The sequence below is a fragment of the Falco rusticolus genome, chromosome 9 (genome assembly GCF_015220075.1).
Source record: "Falco rusticolus isolate bFalRus1 chromosome 9, bFalRus1.pri, whole genome shotgun sequence".
Lineage (NCBI taxonomy): Eukaryota > Metazoa > Chordata > Aves > Falconiformes > Falconidae > Falco > Falco rusticolus.
Window position 1 is genome coordinate 33490786 of NC_051195.1, and position 24570 is coordinate 33515355.

The following is a 24570-nucleotide window of genomic DNA, read 5'->3' on the forward strand; positions in this document are numbered from 1 at the left end:
TTTCAGATGTGTGATTGCATTTTGTTAAGGCAAGAATGAACAGATGACAACTGCAGCATAGAAGAGACATGCCTGGAACAGTTTTACAAAGCAAACCCAATTCTAATGCTTCTGCCAGGAGGGCGTACTCAGAAATGTGAAGAGGGAAGGCTTTTTTTGCAATGTGAGGGGCAAGTCCTGGAAAGCCACAACAGAGACAAGGCAAGCTGTGGTTTGGGAAAGTGTTTATCCAAAGCCATTGCAGTGGGCGACACCAGTTTCCATGCTCAGGCAAATGCAAGACAATCCCCCTCCACCTCCCGGGGTGCCCAGCCTCAACGGACGCTGCACACGCAGGTCTGCAGCGCAGCCCTTTTCCCACCTCAAGGTCGGAGTTGCAGGAGGATGTTCAAAAAGAACTCCAATTACTGAGCATTAAAAAAAGCAGAGGCGTGTTTTAGTATCCTTTCAACCTGGCGCTGACGCTGCCTGATGAAGAATGGGATTGCTGTGCTTGCAGTTCATTTTATGAAGGCACCTTTGCAGAAGATGCAAAAGTAAAAGCAGGCTGAAGGAAAAGAAAGCAGAAGGCCAAGAGACAGGCAACTGAACAGAGCAGATTGATTTAACAGATACGATACATTTTTGCTGTCTGCATTATGTGTGGAAATCTAGATTCCAAGTGACACAGTAACAGACTTGATTGTAATCAAACAGCACGGCTGAGGTGTCAGGAGCACAGATGCTGCCTATCGAAAATATTTAAAACAGGAAGTAAAACTTTGAAAAATCCGCAGCGGGGAGCACAACGAAAATGCTCTGCAATGTTTCTAACCCAACACAACTTCTCTCTGCTTTCCACTGCTATCTCTGGTGCTGGAGGTTGGATGACCCACACAAGTCACCCCAGCTTACAGCTCAGATAAACCTTGATGAAAAGCAAAGACCAGCAGCCAAGTGGCTAGGGCAGTCCGGAGACTCGTGGTGTCTATTGTGCACTAGACACTGGGTGGGGGGAAGGGCTGCTCCACACGTTTTGGGGAACTTCAGCCAATGGATTCCTCCCCTGGGTGTTACGGGAGGGTTTGGCCAGCATGTGAGAAAGGGAGGGGAGAGTTTGAAAACAACCCAGCAGGCTCTAAGGAAGGAAGGCAGCTAGAAAGTGACCTGCTCGTCCCTGTGCAAACATTTTGCTCCAGGTGATCAGCGGCGTTAGGGGTGGAAGCGCAGGAAGGGTCTGGTAGCTGCCGGTGGGTCCCTGCTTGGTGTGGGTCGGCGTGGCGGAGGTCCGGGGTGCAGGTAACCCTGGGACACAGGTGTCGGGGCGCGGACGCTGAGCTGCGCAGCCCGTGCAGGTTGCCTCGAGCTGCCAACTGGCCAGAAGTGGGTCGAAAGAGGGGGTTTTCTTCTGTGGGAGAGGGAATGCTGTGTTGTTTTTATGGGGATTTTGGTGGTATTTTTGCTGTTGATACGGCTAGGGGACGGAGGCTGGGAGGGAGTAAGCAGGTCTCTACAGCTCAGAGATTAGCATGTGATCAGCTGTCTTGTAAATATTGCAGGCGGTTTAGAGGTTAGAAAGGCAAAAAGAGGCGATACCTTTTAGCAGACCGGTTGATACAATGGAAAAATACGAATAATCTTTCATGCACATCAGCCCTTTTTCAGGTTACAGTGTTTTAGAAATCAGAAAGTATGTGCAGTTAAATCTAAATGAGATTTTCAGTGATTGATAACCCAGCTGCTAATAAAGTCATTCAGCAGAAGAAAGAAAAATCACACCATTTTTTGTCTGGAGGTGTGCTGGATGGTTCAGGGGGTTTCATCTTCTTGTGATTACTCACCCAGCTTTTGGGCCTTTTGGAAGTGATACAGTCCTAAATTTTACCAGAAAATCCTCTAGGCATTTTCCACAGTGCTTTAAATTCTGTAATTGGCACGATGCAGCGATGCAGTATTTTGTGGCATCTTCTCTTGTGCAGGTGCTGGTTACTGTTTCAGTTTCTCTGCCACCTCTTTCCTCTTCACTGAAAAATCACTTTAAAGCCCCTCTTCTGTCTTGCAGGGGAAGCTGAATAATCTGTGTTAATAGTTAGAATTTATTTTCCAAATCTCGGTGATGACATTGTAGTGTTTTGCTTGGTACATACTAGGCAGTGGAGGTGCAAAGAGCAAACTAGAAATTATTTTTTGATTGATGGGGAAACAACATCTTTTGAGGCTGCCTCTGGGTTGCACATGAAAAAAGTCCTGTGTGAGCATGCTGAACTGTCCTGACTTGAAAATGTCTGCAACTTAGTGTCTTCCTGAACAAGATGTTCTTTCTGTCATTTGTCCAATTGGTCAAGTATTTATCATTAAAACTACAGCAATCGTGCTGCACATTCTTTTAACAGACACTATTGTTTTAATTCTTAAACCTAGATGATTCATGCAGAGCATTGGGCCAGTAAATTAATTCAGAGGCTCTTACACAAGAAAAGCTTGGCTCTTATTTCAGTCAAAAGAACACTGATTTGAAGTAGAATTATACTGGAAAAATATGTAAAACCACTGCAAAAGTTAAGTCATAATCTATTAACTGAGGGAGGGTCCTTTTGCTGGCAAAATCCTGCGATCAAAAGTACTAAAGCAGAAGGGATCTGTATTTGCTTCTGCCGTACCACTGGACATGGGCTCTTGGAGTGACAAATTATAGAGAGAAAACAAAGGGTTAGCTGAGTTTTTAGGAGAGAGTGTGAATGGAAGCAAAATACATGACAATGAAAGACTATCATCTCTAGTTAGGAGTCTGGCCTCAGGCAGTGGGTATGCAATAAACAGGGTAACTGTAAACTAAAATAAAGTAGAAAGTTTGAGAGATTGTGGATGGATATGCATGGTTTAGTTGTCAGTCCTAAACCTGCACTGTGTTGAAGAGTTTCAGCAGTGGAGAAGGTGGCTGCAGCACCTTTTTAACCTGTGGGATGGCCTGAACAGTAGGAATCCTGTGTGCCAGCTCTGAGGCAGTTGTGGTGTTTTCCAGTTCCTCTGCCTAAACCTCTGTCCTGTAACACCCAGCACTGAAGAGAAGGTAGAGGGGTCTTATATGAGGAGGGAGCAAAATGTCTGAAATCCCCATGTTAGCTGGGGGCAACACAAAGAGGTAGTACATTATTTTTCTGATGGGTTTGCTTCAAGAAAAAAAAAACCAAACACATTTTAAAATTTCTGATCAGAGGAGGAAGACACAATGTTGGAAGAAGTGTTAGGCAGAGCTGCCCAGGTTTCCATGGCTGCCTGTGGTGCTGGTGCATGCAGGGCTCTCCTCTCCTTGGCCGGGTTCTGTCAGCAGGCCTGCAAACGCTTGCCCGTCCCCTACATGGTCTCTGGGTGCAACTGTCCCCCCAGTCCTTGGGATCTGGCATTTCAGATCGAACGTAAACAACTGTCAAACTTATTGCTCTCTCACCATAATGCTCGCCTCAAACGTTGGTAGGTCAGGAGATGGTGACCTGGTATGCTTTTGTGAGTGGACTGGGGTATGTTAAGACAGGGAAATGGAAGCTGCAGGTCAGGTGTGTGTGCGATAGCTGCAGAGGACGCCCTGCACCTGCACAGGCAGGGTAACCCGGCTTTATTTTAACCACCAGGCCAGACATCCCAAGCGGGTACGCGCCAGAGGGCCTGCAGGCCAGGGCTTGAGCAGGTGGGAGCCAGGCGGCAGCATGGTGGAGTCTCTCGGACGCCCTCACGCACCGAGGCGTTCCCCTCGCGTCCCCTTGTGACGCGGCGCTGGTGGCGGTGTAGAGCCGGCCGTGCCGGGCCGTGCCGTGTCATGCCATGCCATGCCAGCTGCCGCTGCACACCGGAACGGGTCCTCCCGGGCCGCCCGCCTCGCCTCGCCACGCCACGCCACGCCAATAGCTCCCTCCCGCTCCCTCCCCGCCGACGCGCCCCAGAGAGCTTCGCGCCCTCCCCCTCTACGCCCCCCCTTTCTGAGGGCGGAGCACCCTCCCGTCCCCACCCACGGGCATCCCGGCCTGCCGATTGGCTGCGGCGGCGTGCGGGAGCCAGCCAATCCCCGGCGCCGCTGGCGGCCGTGTCGCTGGGGGGAAGAAAACAAAAACAAGCACGCCGGGGCGCGCGCGGCCGAGGGGGCGGGGCCGGGCGGCGGGAGCAGCGCGGCCGGGGGGGCGGGCGGCCGGTAACGGTCCGGCGGGCGCTGTGTGAGGGCTGGGCGGCCCGGCCCGGCCTCCTCCGTGCGGGCGCGGCGGCCCTGCAGGGTGCGTGGGGGTGGCCTGGCCGCGGGGCGATCGCTGAGGAGCTGCTGGCCCTGAGTGATTCCTGGCCCCCTGGGCAGGCCGCCTCGCTCCCGCCGTGCCGCCGAGGCCGGTCCCTCGCCCGTGGCAGCCGGGCAGGGCTGCGCAGGGAGGCCCCGCCGCCGTCCCGTGAGGTGCGGGTGCTCCGCGGCCGCAGCTGGGCCGAGTCAGGGGCTGCCGGGCCTGTGCCAGCGTGCGGCGTCAGGGCCCTGCCCCGCCGTGCTCCCGCCGGCCTGCAGCCCTCGGGCACGGCTCCCCTCAAGGGCCGGGCTTGCTCCGCCGTTGATTTCTTCCAGCGGCACGAGTTGTGTAAGGGTAGTTAAACCTTACCCGCTTGTTCTTGCGTGTGGCTGCAGAGCAGCAGCTGGTGTTTGCATGTCTTCAGGGGCTTGGTGGTGGGGAGCATGCCTTCAGGGGCTTGGTGGTGGGGAGCGTTCGCCGAAAGTTAGGGAGAAAAATCGTGTAGGCTTGTGTGGAAGTTCCTCAGGGATGTTTTGCATAGGCGTAAGGTCTTGATAAGTTTTGGAAGTGTTTTTCTGCAGTTTGCGTGGTTCCTAAACGTTAATTTGCTGCTACTGGCCTGTTGGGGTGGAATTGCCTATTTAGATAAAGTACATGTGGTGGTGGTGAGTGCAGAGAGCTGAGCATATGTTATTGGTGGTTTTCAGTGACTTAGGAAATACCCTCGTCTGCTGAACTACCTTAAAAGTACCATTTGTATCACTGATTATTCTTAAGATCTCTTGCAGCATTCTTGTTTTGCAGATGCTTACGTTTACTTGTCCATTGTGTTCCCTTATCTCCTCTGATGTAAAATTTTGCAGTTATTTATTCTGATGTTTTTAATGCAGGTTTTCAAATTGTGTTCTGTAGTTGATTGATAGTACTGTGTAGTATAACTCTGTAAAATATAAAGTAATTTTTTTTTTAATATATATACAGTGATAAATACCTGAAGCTCCAGCAGATCTGTTGGCTTGAGTGGATGAGAGGGTGCGTTGCTTAACTGAGAGTATGTCTCCTGATCAGTATGAAAAGATGCATTGTAAAGCTCAGCTATTCCATCACCCTTGTTAGGAAGAAAGCAGGGTGCTGAATCTCAAAAAGACAGCATATAAATTGTGTTGTTATTTATTATGTGGCAATAGGTGAAACTAACTATAGTTTTAACTAGGGTCCTGTATGGAAAAAGTATTTCTTCCCTTGACATCTGGGACTTGATTACAAATGCTGAAAGTCATGATTGTTATTTAATATAGGTTTTGTCCTTTGTCTTCTTTCTCAAAGAGGTGGACAACTGATGGAACGTTCCACTAGGAAGACTAAAACTGTTATTACAAGGTAGTTTGCTCAGTTTAGACTGAGATCTATACAAAAAAATCTCTCAACCAACAGTGACTGGGAATACTTGAGAACTCCTGAATGAGTAATTGAGGTAACTCTGAAAAAATGTTTTTCTAAAAAAATTACATGGGGTGGGAAAGACTTCTTATTACACAAAGCTGTTAACTGTTTGAGTTGAGATTAGGAAATGCAAGATCATGACAGCTTGATACTGTGCCCTAAACCAGAGTTTCTTTATTGCCAACGGTCTGTAATGAATCATTTGCCGTTAATGGTCTGTGGTAGGCAAGCGGGCATAAGAGGGGAAACCAAGGAAAGAGAAGAAAAGGGGAAGGGAGTGCTGTCGTTTAGTGTCACAATCTTGCTGCTCAACGGTAAGCTGTTTTCAGGACAGCAAAGGATGAGAAAGGGGAAAGAGCTGCTGAATTCTTGGAGCAGACACAAATACCAGTAATATTCACAGATACAGAATGGTTTGTGAAACTCTCAGGCGAAAAAGTATATGGGGCTGCTTAATTTTTTGTGTACATAAAGGAAGGATGGGTGATACCATCTCTTTCACAGCGACATGGGTGGTTTGTAGAATAGCAGCTACTGGGAAGAGGGAGAAAGAGTAACGGAGAGAGAAATGTTCAACGTTATCCCTTGCAGATTGGATGGTGGTTATAAGGAGTGTTTAGAGGGTGCAGAAACACAAATGTGAAAGCTTGTCATCTGTATGTACGCATACAGTAAAATGTAAAGACTCTGAGGGGAGGAACAAAAAATAGCTTGTATTCTAAGGGCTGGTCTGAACTCAATAAATTGGTACTATTTTATCAGTGTAGTTCACCTGAAGAACATTTTTCTTGTGGATGCAGTTATAACATTGATATTGAATGCTTATGTAGATAACCACTTTGCAGAATACGACAATATTAAGTTGATAGAGGTGGCTTTTATCAAACCCTGCATACACAGGCCTTTCACCCTTAAAGTAACGGCTTTTATCCTGGTTCTTCCTTTATAAGCAAGAGAACTGACAGCTGCTAAGACATCAAGGCTCAGATAGATGTGTGTTTGAGGGTGGTGCTGTCTCATGTTACAGCATTTACCTTCCCAGGAACTTTTCGGTGGTTCCTGATAGTTAATTATAATTTAATGCACACACACCCCCACTCTTGTTTTTGCACTGTATTTTGTGAGTGAAGCCTTTTCAGCTTTTTTACTTCTTTAAGTTTTGGTCTAGTGCTTTTCTTCCCCTAAGCTTCTCCATTTCTGTTTAGGCCTTGGAGGAGAAAGCGTTAAGACTTACACATTTCGGAGTCAGTTCTGTTAAGCAGCTATGGAAGTAGAAAAGGAGCACATTTACGTTACTCCAACAGGTAAGTAATATGTTCAGAGTTTGTTTGGTTTTTTTTAATTTAAAATTGCTTAGCTAACCTTAGTGTTCTCTGTAGAAAAATGGTATTACTGTCAATTTTTAACAGTACTGGTTTTAAAAAAAAAAATCTTCCATAAAAAATTTACAGAATTGTTCTTTCAATTATATATTATAGTATCCTGCTTGATTATATTTATTTCAATTTGTTAAAATCATGAAGTTAATATTTCTTTAGCTTACTAAATAATAGTGACTCTGGACTCCTTATTATCTGACTTCAAGTAGTGCTACTGTGAAGAAAAGAATGAGCTCAGAAGTAAAACGTGTAGGTGCATTTAAGAGGTACAAATTGTGGTTTTATGTAGCTATTTAGCTTAAAATTAGAGGAAACAAATGATAAAAGGCTTGACTGGAAGTGGGCTGGCATGGGAAAAAATTACTGAATGTGTGTTAGAGACTGCCCTGAAATTGAGTATTTTGTCTGTATCACAGACATGGTTTATGATGCTTAGTCAAGTTAATACAGTTTCATGTTGTTTTCTGTGTCTTCCGAAAGGCTGTGATGATCAGCACTGACCATTTTATACCAAAGATTTTTTGTAGGTTTTAAATGTTTTTTGGAAAAAAATAATTTATATGTTAAGGTGGTATGTAATGCAAAGTGGCAACATGCTCTGTATGACATCTTAAACGAGCATTAGTTTAATGTAGAAGATACCTTGCTTCTTATCATTTTAGAATTATATTTGGATAATAGGTGGGAAACTGCTAGATACCTAAATTGACCTAATTTGGTCAAATGAAATTTGTATGTAGGTAAGTAGTTGCTGACTGCTTTGTTAATTAAGGTAGCACCATGAAAGCACAGGTTTTAAGTGTGCCTGCTAGGCTTCATAGCAGGGTAATAAGGTAAATTTGGCTAACTTTTTAATACCTAGTAAGGAAAGGCTTAAAGTTATAGAACACTGTTTTTGCTTATACATGTGTATGTATATGTTACATGATGTAAAAATGAGAAGTTGAAAGGAAGATCTGCATCTTACGTATTTTTTATGAAATTATTTCAGAAAATAGTTGAAAACAAGTATGTCTGTCTGTTTAACCTATTTTTTCAGCCTAAGTAACTAAGTAACAGTGGAGGGCCAGCTGGTTATAGTATTATGGAGAAAGGTTGCAGCTGGAAGGGATAGTGTTATATAAAAACGTAGTTTAGTAACGCAGTGAGAAACATTAAGTCGTATGGGTTGGATGTTTCCTGTGGAGTATTTCCTTTAGTCTTGAACCTCAGATCAGGTTTGTGTAAGGAGGTTGGATGTAGCCTCTTGCGTTAATTGTTGGCCATTTTCTTGGGAAACTGAGAAAGAAGTGGTCATTAAAGAGTGTAGTTCCTGGGCAGCCACATCGAAGGTCTAAATTAGAGAAATTCATGGGAGAGTGGATGTGAAGAATTTAAATTCGTTTGTCTGAGATGAGCTGGTTGTGCTGATGGGGTCTCCTTGGGGAATGAGAGGAAGGAAACCTGTTCTGTTTGGTTTTGCTCTTTTTTCCCCTCTGCTAGCTTTATGCAAATCTCTCATTGTTTTTATTAAAATGTTAGACAAACTGAGAAAGCTTGTTGTGGGGGATCTTTTTCTGGACGCAATGCATACTTTTTTAGCTTGCAAGCATAAAAGGAATGCTTTTGTGGGAGTAACGAGTGGAAAGATGAAGCTTAGACTGGAATGGCTGCATTATTGTTCAGTATAACATTCACATTTCTGAACACTAGTATAGTATCTAAATGCTACTACTTTGATCATGGAGGTGGCACTTGCATCAAGCTTTCTTCATTTTGTAGTGTAGTATCCTCTTTGATATGGGTAAGTACTTTGAGGTTGGAAATGTTTTACTAGTGCACTTTGTTTTCAAAACAGTATTTCATGAACCTGTTTTGAATTGAAAAAATACAGTTCTGAGAAGTATTGCCAAATGAACATTGCTAACTAGAGTGTATTGGAATGGTGAAGTAATACATTCAGCTAAGTTCAAATAAAAATTTTAAATACTTTTCATATTCTGGGTTTATGGCAGTGAGCTTTTCTGTAATGCAGGCTTGGCACAGCTGGAAAAGCAGCTTCTGTGTGCCTCGTCATTGCATTTCCTAGGGCTGGAGCTATGGGTAGTATCTTTGAGACTTTACTGAATCCTAAAGAAAAGAAGGGCTTTGTAACAAGAGAGCTGAGGCTGTTCCTTTGTGTGTTTTCCAATTTGCAAGGACTCCCAGGGTACTACCTGGACTGTAAATAGTTCCGCAGGTGCTTTTTTTAATCTTGATTAAGAAGGGGAAGAAGAACTTAGGCGTTTGCTTATAATGCTCCCAGTAAAACATTCTACTGGTACCGAACCGTATGGCTCAAGTGCAGGACATCCTAACATTGTGAAATAAAAGACTTTAGATCCAAGTTTTAAATGTGCATTAACTACCTGGAAGAGTGAGTTACTGAACTTCTCAGTGTTCAGAGACTGTATCTATCCTTAAGATATATCCTTAAGTTGTGAGAGTTTTTGTTGGGTATGAAACAAAGCTAATTTCCTATTATATATGATTGTGCTGGGAAATAAACCATGGCCGTTTTTTTAAACAGTCTTGACCAAAGCTACAGTGAGGGCAATCCATAGAGAAGAGAGAGATCAGATTGTTTCAAAAGACTACTTTTCTATGAGTCTTCGTTATGGAACTCCCCAGGCTTTGTATTAAATGACTTTTTTTTTCATAGGTTTAAAAACAAAAAATAAGAGTAGTGATGTTTTTTTATTCCTCTAAGTCTGCATTACTGCTTTTCCAGCTGGTGAGCTTTGTTTGAAATTCCTTGAATGAGGGGAATTGTTGCATGATGATTTAGGAAATTAATTTTACTTCGGTGACTAGTCTGTTAACGTAGTGAGGTTCTATAGAATATACTTATTGGCAGTTTTGTTTGTTTCTAATCAAGAGATGTGTGGGTGGAGTGAGAACTAGGCGCTTACATCTTACACGCTGCAGAGTTTCTGATAGTTTTTGTTCAACAAGGGTGGGGTTTTCTGTGGTTTACCTGTTTATAAATGGTTTATTCATTTGCTTTCCAACTCGACATATGCTCTGTTTAGATTGTGGATGGTCTGCGCAGGAGAATAAGGAACTCCTTATTACTGTGATGTGTAGGCATATTTAAAAACAACATCATTTGCCTTAATTGCTGTTGAAATGGGAGTTCTATTTAATGTTGTAATCCTTTTAAATATAGTGTGTTTTGGTATTCTAACATAAAACTGTTCATAACAGATTTTTTTGCTCTGTCTCCTTTTTAAGAACTTGAGAATCTAAGTGATGCTCCATTTTCCGGTGATGAAGAAAATGGGGTCTCTGGGGAACAAAAGACTGAAATCAATGGAAATTGGATTCCTGCAACTTCAATTACTGAAGCCAAAATAAATGCTAAAGCAAAGAGGCGCTTGAGGAAAAATTCTTCTAGAGATTCTGGGAGAGGAGACTCTGTTAGTGACAATGGAGAGACGCTGAAGATTGGTGGTGTACCAACGAGCCCCAAGGGGAAGCTCCTGGACAGGCGATCCCGGTCTGGAAAGGGAAGAGGTCTACCAAAGAAAGGTTGGTGTAACTTAGTGCAGAGAGTAGCATGATAAAGATTCTGTCCAAAACGTAGTATATTTTTTTTTTTTCCCACTGGGAATCATTTTCATAAGCTACAGTCTCTGTGCAGGCATTTGGTTCTTTGTGTTGGATAGTAGATGGCAATGGGAGCTCATAGTATGTGGCATTCTTGTCAGAAAATTTCCTGTGTGTATCAACAATTAACTTTTGTCTTTAAGATAAATATGTTTTCTTTGGAAATTAGTACAAGAATTTGAACTGTTGGTGGTTCACAGGACTCTTATTAATGCAAACTTAAAGCATGGTTATGTTTGAAAGTGCAGTTTCAGCCTTCAGTAATGCATGTGTAGTTTCATACTGCTTCTAGTATCTTACTGGAAAGTGATGAAAGGACTGGTTGGTAATGTGGGAACACGTCACACAAACACACCTTTTTCAGCGTATATTGTTAGAATCAGGAGGTGGGCACAAGCAGTGATACATTACCCTTAAGTGAAAGAATGTTGGGTTGAACTCGGAAGTATTCTTTGTGAACTGGCGTTCGTACTTACTGCCCCATATTTTACCAGGTGGAGCGGGTGGTAAAGGAGTCTGGGGAACACCAGGCCAAGTGTATGATGTGGAAGAAGTAGATATTAAGGATCCTAATTATGATGATGATCAGGTAGGCAAATAATTTCTTCATGATGGGTTTTATTTCCTTTATTGATTTCAATTGCTGTGATGCTGATACTAATAGAAGTTTAACCTTGTCAGTTATGTGAATATCAGTCTGGCTGTACTAAGTGCTCATTTTTATGTTCAAGAGCAGATTATTGGCTAGAGACAACTGGTGTGGAAGTATCGTAGTGTAATCTTAGCCCTATTTCTGTGCCTGACTAGGCAGGACCCCTTTCCCACGTGTGTCTTTACTGCTGGTCCCATGGCGGAGAATGTTGCAGTGCTGCTCTATATTGCAAACAGGTACCATGATAAAAACAACACAGACTTTATCAGTCAGGAGTTTAGTAGGGGACGGTACTCCTTTATGGATTTTTTCTCTTCCCTGTATTCACAACCCTTCCAGTGTCTTGTATCTACTTAGTATAAATGCTTCAAACTAGTGCAAAGTCGATAGCCTTGGATATTTTGTTTATGCGTATTTTGAGTATGTTGTGGAAGATTGTATCTTACAGCCGTGCTTGGTGGGGTGGGGAGGTAAAGCTCATTGGGCAAAGGGTGCTTTATAACATTAAATCACTGAGGAAAGGGAACACATTACCAATGCAGATTTCCAAGTCTCTGAGATCAATACAATTGTGAGACCATAAGTAAATACTATATAACATAAGCAGAGTGATGGTGGTGTCCTTTGAGCAGAGGCTGTTTGCTGTAGCTGCTGAGGCAGTGGTATGTGGGAATATCAAAACCTTCTTCCAGTATCAGGTTTTTTCCCTGCAATTCAGTGCTTCATGTTAACAGAGCTAGCTATTAAAAATGAAACTGAGTGCATAAAGGAAAGTTTAATGAAGAGGAATATTCTGTGGAACTTTTGTATGCTTAGCTTTTCTAAGGTTGTAAATGGGGACTGATATGACTAGGCTTCTGGACTTCTGCTATACTTATTGATCATGGAAAGCTTCTTTCCAAAAAGCATTAGTTGAAAAACTTCTTTGTTCGGATTTCTGTGCCCTGTAGTATTGCTCTGAATGTTACTTCTGTAGTCTGCGAGGAGTAGGGAACTGAATTCCAGCAGGGAGATCTGGTTGTGCTAGAACTCTGCAGGACCAGGTTATATAGGAGGCTGTTGCTGTGTGATTCTTTTTTCCCCTTAGGGAACATATTTGCTCACAAATATTCTGTAAATGCCTTTTCTCTGATTTTACGTGCTATGGCCTGTCTGGTCCCGCAGTCACTAAGGAAGAGGAAAACCAGGCAGGCTTGCTGTTGGGGACTGGAGTGCCACTTGCAGGGAGAGGTGCTGGAAGTTAAATCTTGTGCTGTGGCATAGCTAACTGCTGGGCTGGGACAGGGGTTTCTGTTGCTGTCGCATCAGTACGTAGGCATTTGATCTCTGGGTTCATGTGGTATCAGCAGAATCCTTGGAACAGATTGGAGTGTTTGCCATTGTTCAACAGTAAATTCAGCCTTTCAGTTGAATTCAGCTATAATTCAAAATATAAGAAAGCATGACACTTAGCCAGTGTTGTCCACATTTTAATGGTAGAGACATAATCCGTTGTCTGGCAGAATACTGACTACCAAGACTAAAGAAATAAGGATTTAGAAGACGCATTTTGATGCTATTAGCACTGCATAAGATGTAAGAAGAGACATTACTATTTACAAAAGGGTATCTGCTTGTGTTGCCTTTTAAAATAGGAGAACTGTGTCTATGAAACAGTAGTTTTACCTCTGGATGAAAGAGCATTTGAAAAAACTTTAACACCAATCATACAGGAGTATTTTGAACACGGAGATACTAATGAAGTTTCGGTATGTTGCATGCCTTTTTACTACTTTATTTTAGAGGGCAACCTGTAGCATACATGGGAATCCAAATGCTAGTTTTAAATGAGCGTATAGAGATGTTGGCAAGAAATGTGCAATAAGAATACCTAAGCAGTTATATTCGTTACATGAGCAGAAGCTTATATGCAAATACATAAATACATGCATATAAATATTTATATATTTGTAATATATTTGTATAAAATGTATTTATAGAATTAAAATTAGGAAATCTTAATCTGTTCTGTTTTTCAAATCTTATGTAGGAGATGCTGAAGAATTTAAACCTTGGTGAAATGAAATACAGTGTGCCAGTGCTGGCTGTTTCCTTGGCATTAGAGGGGAAGGCTAGTCACCGGGAAATGACATCTAAGCTTATCTCTGACCTTTGTGGGACAGTAGTAAGCAAAACTGATGTGGAAAAATCGTTTGATAGGTTGCTTAAAGAACTGCCTGAATTGGCGTTGGATTCTCCCAGGGCACCACAGGTATATATGTAAAGTTTTATGCTAGCAAAAAAAAAAAAAAAAAGCTTTTTCTTTTGTGGCTAATCCTGATCCAGTAAACTGAAATAGACTCTGTATTTTGAAGAATATCAGTGGATTGCCTTACTGTTTGTAACCCCCTGCCAATTTCCCAGGCTGTTTTTACTTTGAGATGGCTACTTTGAATAAAATCTGACAACCAAGCACATTGTGTAATAGTCTACTTAGAACTACTTTGAAATTCACATTTAATTAAAAATGCTTGTTTTGTTGCAGTTGGTTGGCCAGTTTATTGCTAGAGCTGTTGGAGATGGGATTCTAAGCAGTACCTACATAGATGGCTACAAAGGCACTGTGGATTGTGTCCAAGCTCGGTAACTTTCTTGCTTTCTGTATAGCTGCAGTTTTTTATTCCAGGTGCCAAAAACGATGGCCAGGAATTTAGAACTTAAGGATAAATCATGTGATTCTCTAACTTCTAATTTTTTTCATTTAAAATGATAAAAAAGAAACCCACAAAATTTGCAACTAACAATAAAATCCAGAATGACTCAGGTCAGAGGAGAAAGACTGAAAATGCCTGAAAAATGTATTAATACATTTGAGCTCAGTTTGTCAGGTTTGTTGTCCAGCTTATGTGTGAGGGTGAAAATAAAATGACCTGAAATAAGAAGTGATTATAAAAGGTTTTGTCTTTAGAAGAAGCTTTAATGTGATTAATGAGTAAATATAGCATCAGGACAGCTGTTGTAAATGTTGTGAAATACACAAGGGATTAACTGGTTTGCCTTATAAAGCTAGTGCAGTGCTTTCCCAAACTTTCTCTGTAACGCTGTATTCATCAAGAAGTATAATTATTTTCCATGTCAGGGTGAGAAGTTTGAAGGAGCAATGTCTGGCAAAGAGGGACATTTTAATAACTAGTCATGTTTTATTATTTTTTTCCCCCATTAAGTGTATGTTTAAGGCTTGATAGAGAGGTGCTAAACTCTTGTAGCTTCTAAACATTCCATTTGTAATGATTATATAGTTGGGTACTTCTAGGAGGAAGGGAAATGTTTAGCTGCCTAACTTGAGGGTTCAAATTGTGAAAATTGTCTGTCAGTTATACAACTGTGGCCTGTGATTTGAAGGATTGTAGCCTGCATAGTGCACATCTGGGATGCTTTGCTGCCTTTGCTATTTCTTGGCCAGTCTTTTCTGTTTGTTAAATCTTGGTGAATAGTTACTGTTATTGGCTAGCCCCCAGTATGAGAATCGGGATAACTGTTCCTTCTTTAGCTGGATGGTGCTTAACTGGATCTGGGATTTTTTTTTTTTGTCACCTTACTTCCTTTTTCATTCAGTTCTCAATGGACTGGCAAGCTTCCCTAGTTCATGCTGTCTTTTTGCAACTACATATTTGTGTGCTGTTTTGGCTTAAATTCTCAAGGTTTCATAATTCTTTAGACCCAAACAGAAAATAAAATCTCAATAGAAAAGCTGTTCTTCAGTTTGGAAGCAACTGATGCCTGTTTTGAGATACACATGCCAAGCTGCATTCTTGGAGGAGCCCAGATACAATCCATCTCTGCATAAGAAAATACTAAATTCTCTCTTGTGAGGATGTTTCATGTTTTCCATTGACGGGTCAGGTCTGCTGCCATCACAGGATTGTTAGCTGTCTTTAGCATAGTATAACCAAATGTGTAAAGGTAGCAGAAAGAGAAAGTGGGGAGCTACTTCCTGGCTTCTTCATCCAGGTGTCCCCATGGAGTTGCTGACCCTGACCTCTTCTCAGGGATCTGCTCGCTTTGCCCAAACAGGAATAGCAGTGTGGGAAGTTACAGATGCCTTTTACTGAAGTTCTGTAGTAACTTTTTGAAACACTTTGCTTTCTAGAGCTGCACTGGACCGAGCTACTGTGTTGCTGAGTATGACAAAGGGCGGAAAGCGTATAGACAATGTGTGGGGGTCAGGAGGTGGCCAGCAGTCTGTGAAACACCTTGTTAAAGAGGTAACTGACTTCTACAAAACTCTGGAGAGAGAAGGGTTTACTGTTTGTCTAAGCTTATCCTGTTTGGGCTGGAAGGAAGAGATACATACATCCTGTAGCAAAAGTCTTGCGTGTTGCTTCTGGGGTCCAAAGTAGTTTTTAAAAACTGATGTAGATTGGTTTTTTGATTTTTGTAGTATTTGTCAGTGGTGGGAACGTGCTAGTACAATACTCCGCATTGCAAGTATACATTCATTTTTGCTTTAAGCAAACCTTTTAAGCAATTAACTTTTTAAGAGCTTACAATATAAAATGGTGAAGTAATTAGAAGAGCCAAGATAAAACTGGCTAAACTAGATATACTATTATTATTTTTTGGCATCACTGATTAAAAGCACAGTAATAACTGAAAAAAAGAGAGATGAAGAAGCAGGAATGTTCAGAGACCCATGCTGTGAAGTAGGCAGGTTGGAAGGAAAAGGTCCTGTTATAATTTCTAGGTTGTGAGTGTAACAGATGATAGGAGGAGTTCAGGAGAGAAGATAAACTTAATTATACCCATATTAACCTTTTATGGTGCTATGTATGTTACGAAGCAATGTTTTCAGTGCTTGTGTGTCTGTATTAACACTATGGATAGGTATTTGGCTTACATTGTGTTTCAGGTTGCTGATAATGTCTCAATGTAATTAATGTCTGTATTTAATCACATTTATAAAAACACTAGCAGCAAGTTTCAGGAGCTAACTTGCTGCTGGGTTGATTGCAGATTATCAAAACAGTTGACAGCTTTTAAATTTCATGTCTAATTAGTGTTGGGCTTCGTGTTTGTTTTAAAATCCAATAGATTGACATGTTGCTGAAAGAGTATTTGCTTTCTGGAGATGTACTGGAAGCTGAACGTTGCCTTCAGGAACTGGAAGTACCCCATTTTCACCATGAACTTGTATATGAAGTAAGGAGAAGTCAGAGTCCCTTTAATAATTTTCAGTAATACGAACAGGTTTGGTTTTGATTTGATGTGGGCATGCAAAATAATACAACTGGAATCTGAAGCTCAGGTGTTTGTTCTGATGTTATTTGAATAACTAACATAGTTTCATGCAAAGTTAAAGGTTGTGTGCTTGTTTGTGTACACATTATGCAACAAGTAAGCTGCTGCTAACTCTGGGAAGATCCAGAGTTAATTTTTGTTTGTTGGCTAAATAGCTGAATTCAGATTATTCCAGATTCTTGAAAAAGCAAAGCTCGGTTTATTTTCTGCTGAGCAATAGCAGCAAAACTCCATGCTTTGTTTTGGTGTTTGTTTTCTTTTAGTTTCAGATATCTGGGTATTCTAATGGGTGTTACCTGTTTTTGTTAAGTTATAGAGCTTCCTTTTCAGGGTGGGATTGTTCAATCTAGCACACTTGTAAAAGCTTGGAGATATTTCAGAACCAGACTACATGAGAGAAAGTTCTCTGCTGTATCTGGGAGACTTGTTCCCACTTGTACTCTTTTTATCTGCCAGATCGGGAAATGGTTGTTTACCAATAAGCTGAACACCCACAATCTACAACATTTTCTTTTCAGTAAATTGACTCCTTTTAGAAAATTCCTTCATGATAGACAAACAGAATCCTTTTAGTTGATGGGGGATGTGCAGATTTGTAGGTTTTAAACTTCTAAGTTCTTCTAACATTGCAGATACAAAATTAATTAATTGCCATCTGTACTCAGCAACCATATGGATATAGTCATGTATCTCTCAAACCAGAGCCAGAAAGGCAGTGTTTTTTCACTGTCTAGTCCTTTCTGGTTTTTCATACTTTCTATCTTTATCCAAATAAATTTTAATCAGTTTTTCTTTTCAAACAATAGTCATGCCTTGAAATTGTGCATGCATATAACAAATGGACTTGTCTCCCCAGAAAATGCGTAATAAATAACGCATTCACTCCTTTTTGCACCTCATATGCTTCCACAATATGTACTTGAACCACTGCTTTTAGTTAACAACACTTGCATGATTTGTCTTAGGCTGTTGTAATGGTTTTGGAGTCAACTGGAGAAAAGACCTTTAAAATGATACTGGATTTGTTGAAATCTCTCTGGAGGTCTTCTGTCATTACTGTGGACCAAATGAAAAGAGTAAGTGTGACGTTTAGAGAATTTTGGATAAGGTCTTCCAAAATTTATATAGTTTTTGCCTCCTTTTAAGTACTATTTGTAGTCTGTTGCTGACTCGCTTTTTAAAAAACTCTGTGGTCATTCTGTATCCCCTACAAATAATCTGTCACTGATACGTGTATGATAGCTGTCATGAACTGGCAGAAGTACAAATGAATTCTGAGTGGTAGTTCTCTGTAGAACTGCGAGGTGCAGAATATTCGAATCGTCAGAGATTTCCAGGTGCTTCTATGCAATTGCGTGGTTCAAACCAATCATTTAAAATGCTGCAATATAGCTTCATTTTTCTTGAATAGAATTTTTCTTTTTATCCAGTAGTTATTCATAATTGTAGTAGTACAGTAAGGACCCACTTAATTACAAATGTCAATTGGAACAGTATATAGAAGGTAATATTTTACACAGTTGGAATAATCCATGGCTTTGTTTCTAGGTATAAATATGTAAGACAGCCATTCTATCCCAGGGCAAACTAGGTACCACTCAAAGACTTGTGTCAGAGTTTACCCAGCTGTACTGCTGACACGAAGTGCTGAAGTCATCTCTGGTTGTCACCAGTGTTTCTCTTACTGCATAAACTGTTGTGGAGACCTGTGGCCACCTCTTGTTATTTACATGGAAGAAAAACTAACTTATCTTCCTTGTTACTACCCATGTGATAGCAACCAGGCTAACTTACACATTCTGTACTGTCTGGATTTCTGACTTCTAGAGAAGTTAAAAATTCAGGTGGTATTTTTATGCCGATGGGTAGTTGTGTAATACTGTGTTTGGTATTGTCTGGCATTATACCTTGCTTTTCCACTTGCAGCTGCTCTGCTTTAGGTTTCTTGAAGCTGTCCATAGTATACATGAAACTATATTGAAAAACAAATTCTGAGTGCAAAAGGGTATTTAAAAATTTTGTAATAAAATCACAGAATAACCAGATCACTGTTTGAATTCTTATATTGCAGGGCTATGAACGAGTTTACTGTGAAATCCCAGATATTAACCTGGATGTGCCACACTCCTATTCTGTGCTTGAGAGGTTTGTAGAGGAGTGCTTTCAGGCTGGAATAATCTCCAAACCACTGCGAGACCTCTGTCCTTCAAGGTACTTGTTTTATTGTAGATAGGTGAGGGCCCTGCTTTTTGTCCCAATTGTAAGTTACAGAAAGCAGGATGTTATGACCGAGGTATTACAGATTAGAACTGGAAACTACGGAGGATGGAGAAGCAGAGGGTTGGAATGGTAAAAAGTTTATTAAGAAGCTGCAGTGATGTGAAACCTGTTATGTGGAGGATGGAATAAATTATTGAGGAAAATAAGCCTCCAGTGAGTCGCAGGCAGCATTGCCTGTATGCTCTCCGGAGGACGAAGGCCTGCCACTCCTCTGTTTTGCTGGTTTGCTTGGCAGAGATCAGTACAGTATTGAGATGGAGGATTCAGGTGTCACAATGATCCGTGTAGGCGACAGTGAAAAACTCAGCTACAGTGGGGGGAAAAAAACCCTGGGGAAAAAAAAAATGGTTTAAACATACCAAATGGCATCAATAGAGTTCTAAGATGAGGCAACCAATTCTCATGTTTGTCAGAAGGGATAGGATACTTATGTAGAATAAACTCCACACACCTGATCCCTTCATATCTGTCACATGATTTGTATAGTGCTTTTGGTTTGTTACAGTTTACTTATTCATAGCATAGATAATGCTGTTTGAACTGTAGCTAATCACTGTTTTGTCCTCTCCTTACTGGTCACAATACATTTAATAAGTTTCACTTCCCGTGAGGAATACATGTAAATTTTAAAATAGGATAATAAAGCTATTATTTGCAATTTTATGCATTGGGAATACTATTTATTAGATCTTTTCTGGTTAGGGTGTTTCATTAGGCTTCTTAAATAGTCTTAACAGCTTGCAATACATTTGGATTTTGAAATGTGTCTTTATCAAAAACAGCCTCCATTTGTGGACTTTAGACTTAAAATTGAGTTTGTGTGTCTTGGTAGCAAATATTTTGCAGGTTTGGGGTGTGGGAGGGTTGAAAGTCATCACTGCAACAAAAGCTTGATTGTACTACTGTTACCATTAATACATTGAGAGGCATTTTTGGCTTATTTGCTTCAGTTTTGGGTAGAAACCCACCATTCCTAGGCTTTCAGACTAGCATCTTTTGCAAGTGTGAACATGAAGAGGTAAGCAAAGTAGAAAGCACTTGACAATGCAAATTTTGAAAAGCTTCTTGCAAATAAACATGTATGTAAGATTCAGATGGATTTTAAGCAATTTTATCAGTGATCAAGAATGTTGGCTAATTATGCTGAACTTGCACACCTTGTATTTGACTCAGAAGCGAGGGATTCTTCTCAGTGATAGATAAGAAAAAATGAGCAATGCTACTCTGAATTACTGAAAAGATACTTTTTACTTTCATACAGGGGCAGAAAGCGTTTTGTGAGTGAAGGAGATGGAGGTCGTCTTAAGCTAGAAAGCTACTGAACGTGAGAACCAACTCCTGAAGCCTTAAAAGTTAAAAGGGAAAACAGATATCTATATATATACAAACACGCATGCTTTTTTGGTGTGTGTATGTATATATGTATACACATATATAATATACCAAAATTTTAAAGAGTTGCTTAGAACAGTTCATATTTTTTTAAAAGCACATGTTTTGGGTACAAATCATTTTTTTTTAAGTAGTTTTATAAATTTCAGAAAGAAAACTTCTTTCTTTGGGCATATAGTAGAACAACTGGCCACTCTGCTGTGGTGGTGCCTTCAAATAAGCTATCTTTTTAAGTGCCATATGTTTATGACCTGATCATTCCATGTTTGCATCAATGTCTGACTGCCACCCTTTCTTTCAAGGACAGTGTTGTCATCATAAAATCACTGGTTTATACAAAGCTTTATAGAAGGGTCAAGTTAAGCTGCTGTGATCCCATTTCCATTGCTGCTGAAATACTGTGCTTTGGGAGGAAAAATAGCTGTTTCTTTGTTCTGAAGAGCCCAAGAAAATGGGAGTTGGGTCATAAGATTAATTCATCTGTTCCAGGGGAAAACACTGGTTGGTTTTAGCCCCCATGTACCAAACTAGTCTTTTTTTCTATGTAACTGGAAAAGCAAAAAGTTCTGGTAAAACATATTAAAAATATTTTTTGTGAAGCGCTCCTTTCTGCCTCCTTTTTTTGTAAAACAGAAGGTATTTAACTGTGTTTAAATCTCTGCAATTAAGCCGTACATCTAACACTACCCTTTTGTACTGCACTTAACAGAAGAGCATTGAGTAATTAAACTCATGGTAAGTATTTACCAAATATGTTTTTGAAAAACAAGTGGCTTGCGTAGGAGCATCCAGGCTGCCACCGAGGTATCTTGAACGCTGTCTATGCAGAGCAGCTTTGGCAAGCCCTTTCTCAACAACAAGGCGGATCTAAGACTCTCTTAAGCAGCGCGGCGGAGCCTCTCCTGCTCCCTTGTGTTTCTCGGTTTCATGTTAAGATTTCAGGTGTTTAGCAATGCTGGGAATAGCCGTGACAGGGCCGGGAACATGCTGTGCTCCGGGAGAGGAGCGCCGCAGCACTCGAGAGAGCCTGGTAAGCCGTTACTGGGGCCGGTGGGGGGGTGTCACTCGCCGCCCCCCGCTGTCCGAAAGGGCCCGGCCGAGGTTCTGTCACCTGCTGGACTCGACAAGCCAAAAGACGTATTTATTTAAAACGTCGCCTTGAAAGCGACAAAGTGGAACCTCTCCAGGGAAAAGGTCTGGGAGGGGGCCTCCCGCCTCCCCCCGCTCCCCAGCCCGGCAACAGCTCCTGTGCTCTCAGCCGGCCGTTAATCCGCAAAGCTCCGTTACATCGCGGTACCTCCGGGCTGCGGGTCCGGGCCCCCGCCCCTCCCGGGACCGGCTAGGGCTGTGGCTGCGGCGCTGCCCCCTCCGGCCGCGCCGCCTCGAGCGCCGCCCGCTGCAGCTTCTCCAGCTTCTCCAGCGACACCGACTTGAGGGGCAGCACCTTGGGCTTGCACAGCACCATGCCGGCCGTGTCCTCCACCGACAGCTGCCCTGCGAGAGGAGACAAGCGCCCAGCGTCAGCGCCGGGGCCGCGGCCGGGCCGGGCCGGCTGCCGGAGCGCGCTCGCCGCCGGTACCTTGCTTGGGTAGCACCTCCCGGAACGCAGCCTTCCCCTCCGGCATGGCGGCTCCGGCGCGGCAGTGAGCGCTGGCACCGCCCGCACCGGCGACCCCTCGCTGAGGGGGAGGGCGCGTCTCCCGCCGACAAAACTACCGCTCCCGGCCTGCACTGCGCGGCGGCACCGGCGGTGTGCGGGCCCCGCTGCCACACTGCATGACGGGAGCTGTAGTCCGCCGGGAGGCTGGCGGCCCACAGCCGTGCCGGGAGCTGCAGGCCACGGCGTGCCGCGGGGCGCGCCGGGAACCGCGGTGGCTGCGCCGGGGCGGGATCGGGGCTCCCTGCCAGCCGGTTCCCCGCCAGCCGCCGCCGGGCCGGGCGCGGCTGCGTCCTGCGTGGGCAGCGGGCAGCCGGGCGCTCGGCGGGGCGGCCGCGGCCCGGGCTCGCTGCGGTGGGGGCGCGCAGATCCGGCCCGGGCCCGGGCCCCAGCGGCTGCTCCCGGCTTCCCGCTGCGGTGGGGCGGCGCCGTTCCCCTGCGCGGGGCCGCCGTGCGCCGCTGATGCCGCGGCCGTCCGCCCCGCCGGACTCGGGCTTTGCGGCTTTTTTGCGTTTCAGCCACCAACACCCCCCGCGCAGGCACCGTCCCGCAGTCGGGCTTGGCCAGGGCGTTCGCGTTCCCATTCGGTTTTTCAGGCAGCGTGCCGGCGTTCGCGATGCGAATCATGGCGCTGTTGAAAATGTAAACAGCAGTAAAGCCGGTGTCTTTCTAAAGGCTGAGGGCTTCAATGTCGCCAAACCTGACCAGGCGGTGCCCCCGAGGTCCCCCCCGGGCGCTGCCGGCTCCTCCAGCCGCTTCCCGCTGGGCCCCCCGCCGCGAAGCCGCGCCGCGACCCGGCTCGGTGGGGACGGCACAGCGGGTGTCCCTGTGCCTGCGCGATGCCCTAGCACCGCCCCGATCCCGGACGCGTAATTTTAGATTTTGCTAATGAGCTTGCCAGCGTGCCCCACACAGGTTGTCTGCTTTGGCCTTCGCGTGGGGATCGACGGTTCCGGCTCGTAATCCTGCTCACCTAGGGTGGTGGCAATGGCTTTAATGGTTTTAAGATAGAGATGCTTGCTATGGCATAGGGACTGGGTGTGGATGAATAAAACAAGGAAGAAAAAAATTTTTGCTCATCGTTCTTTTCCATTCTGCCTCAATGCAGCTGGCTGCGTGCTTCCCTCTGATATCTCATGCACCACGCTGTGGACCCATCAGCTCAGGGATCCAAGGCTTAGGTTTGCTGGGAGACCTGTGATAAAACTTCCAGTAAGCGGCACCTCTCTGATAGTTATTTAAAGCCTCTGTCTGCATTGTTCCAGAACCATTTCCTTTTTCCTCTAAGGCAACCTAGAGTAGGAAACTGACAGTCCCCCAGGTAGCCGGCTTCCACCTCGCTGGAAGTCTTGCCTGCTGGTTGGGTTGGAGGCCAGCAGAGACCCTGCAGGGGCTGGGCACGGGTCTCCTGCTTCCTGCCTTTTGTGGAGTCGGCCAAAGACAACACTTCTGGTTTGGTCCGGGGCAGTGCAGAAGTGAGCCCATTTTGTTGTGATTCACATGTTCCACTTTCAGGTCAGAAGATTGGCATTGATGAGACTATACAATGGATGTGCTTGCTTGGGACGTCCTTCTCTACCGTTTGAAGGGCACAGAAGCGTTCCCGCTGATTCCCATGGGAAAAGCTCTTTTGTCTGGTGTGATAGTCTGTGTGCCAGTTAGTACTTCATACTGATTAGAAGGGAAAGTACTAGGGACCGATTTATGAAGACTGGATGTTTGTAGACCGGGGCATTTTAAATAGTACATGTGATTTGCAGATCAGTAATTTGGTAGTTGTTTGTTTGCAAAAGCTGATCCATCATCTTAGGTAAGGCTGTGGCTAAAAATGAACATAAAAGACAGCTAGTTACGACTGAAAATCTTGTGCTGTGAAACCGATGGTTATTCCTGTGGTATCATATATGGCCTGCAGAGGAACAGAAGATGAACTAAAAGCAAGACATTGAAATCAAATTGCAGGCTAGATTTTTTGACAGTGTTCTTCATAGTGCCGATGACCACCTGGACTCCAGCATTATGTGAGGACTGGCATTTCTAGCAACCAGAGCCCATCTCAGTCATGTAGGGAATCACTTTCCAAACACAGTTTTCCTGCCAACGAAGTTTGTTTGCTTGGTGATAAGAAACAATGGTCAACTCAGTTTGTTACTTGAGCATTTTACTGACTGAGAAGTGGAATCTGGCATCGTATGCTAAATCCATTTTCTTAGCTAGTCAAATGCCAACTTGGCAGCCTATCTAGAAAGCTGATAGCACTGGGACAGGCATGATTGTGGAGATTGTTTCTGACAGTCTCTAGTGAGTCTGCTTTTAAGACACCTCTGTCCACTGGGGGAAAAACACAGTTACCACCCTCAGGACTGGAAGGATTGTAAGAGAGAGGGGAGAGGCATGACCATTGTCTGCAGCTTAGTATCGCCAAGTGCCTTAAAAACAAGAATAGGTTTAGCTTTGAGTGAGGCTGGTATTTATTCACTAGAGTGATGTTAGCCATAGTTGAGAGAAGAAAATGTAGCATAGAGGACCTAATTCCCCTTGTTTTGTTGGTAGAAGAACAGGAGAATATGTGACTTTTCCAATTACAGGTGAGGGACCTGATCTTCTGCTACAGACAGCATAGTT

General features: G+C 43.4%; 2 protein-coding genes across 12 annotated transcripts; one reads left to right on the plus strand and one right to left on the minus strand.

Annotated features, from left to right (window-relative positions):
* The first annotated feature begins 1115 nt into the window (after positions 1 to 1115).
* PDCD4 (programmed cell death 4) lies at positions 1116 to 20887 on the plus strand. 9 transcript variants are annotated; one of them, XM_037399327.1, is made up of 13 exons: positions 1134 to 1178; positions 5565 to 5712; positions 6887 to 6985; positions 10313 to 10609; positions 11182 to 11276; positions 12974 to 13087; positions 13369 to 13590; positions 13864 to 13961; positions 15469 to 15583; positions 16410 to 16517; positions 17582 to 17692; positions 18688 to 18827; positions 20158 to 20625. In XM_037399327.1, the coding sequence occupies exons 3-13, from the start codon at positions 6946 to 6948 to the stop codon at positions 20216 to 20218; spliced, it is 1401 nt and encodes a 466-aa protein (XP_037255224.1). In that variant the 5' UTR covers positions 1134 to 1178; positions 5565 to 5712; positions 6887 to 6945; the 3' UTR covers positions 20219 to 20625. The 9 variants fall into 9 exon arrangements, with proteins under 9 accessions (XP_037255226.1, XP_037255224.1, XP_037255225.1 ...); XM_037399328.1 differs by lacking the exon at positions 1134 to 1178 and adding an exon at positions 4227 to 4241; XM_037399325.1 differs by lacking the exon at positions 1134 to 1178 and adding an exon at positions 4277 to 4411.
* Positions 18817 to 22306, minus strand: BBIP1 (BBSome interacting protein 1). Of its 3 annotated transcripts, XR_005106088.1 has the most exons (4): positions 21868 to 22306; positions 21586 to 21782; positions 21036 to 21402; positions 18817 to 19225 (listed from the first exon to the last, which is right to left on the minus strand). XR_005106088.1 is itself a non-coding variant. In XM_037399333.1 (3 exons), exons 1-2 carry the CDS (start codon positions 21911 to 21913, stop codon positions 21628 to 21630), a joined length of 201 nt encoding a protein of 66 aa, XP_037255230.1. In that variant the 5' UTR covers positions 21914 to 22303; the 3' UTR covers positions 18817 to 19203; positions 21586 to 21627. The 3 variants fall into 3 exon arrangements, 2 of the variants coding, with proteins under 2 accessions (XP_037255230.1, XP_037255229.1); XM_037399333.1 differs by lacking the exon at positions 21036 to 21402 and having other exon boundaries at positions 18817 to 19203; positions 21868 to 22303; XM_037399332.1 differs by lacking the exon at positions 21036 to 21402 and having other exon boundaries at positions 21868 to 22301.
* Between the last annotated feature and the right edge of the window lie 2264 nt (positions 22307 to 24570).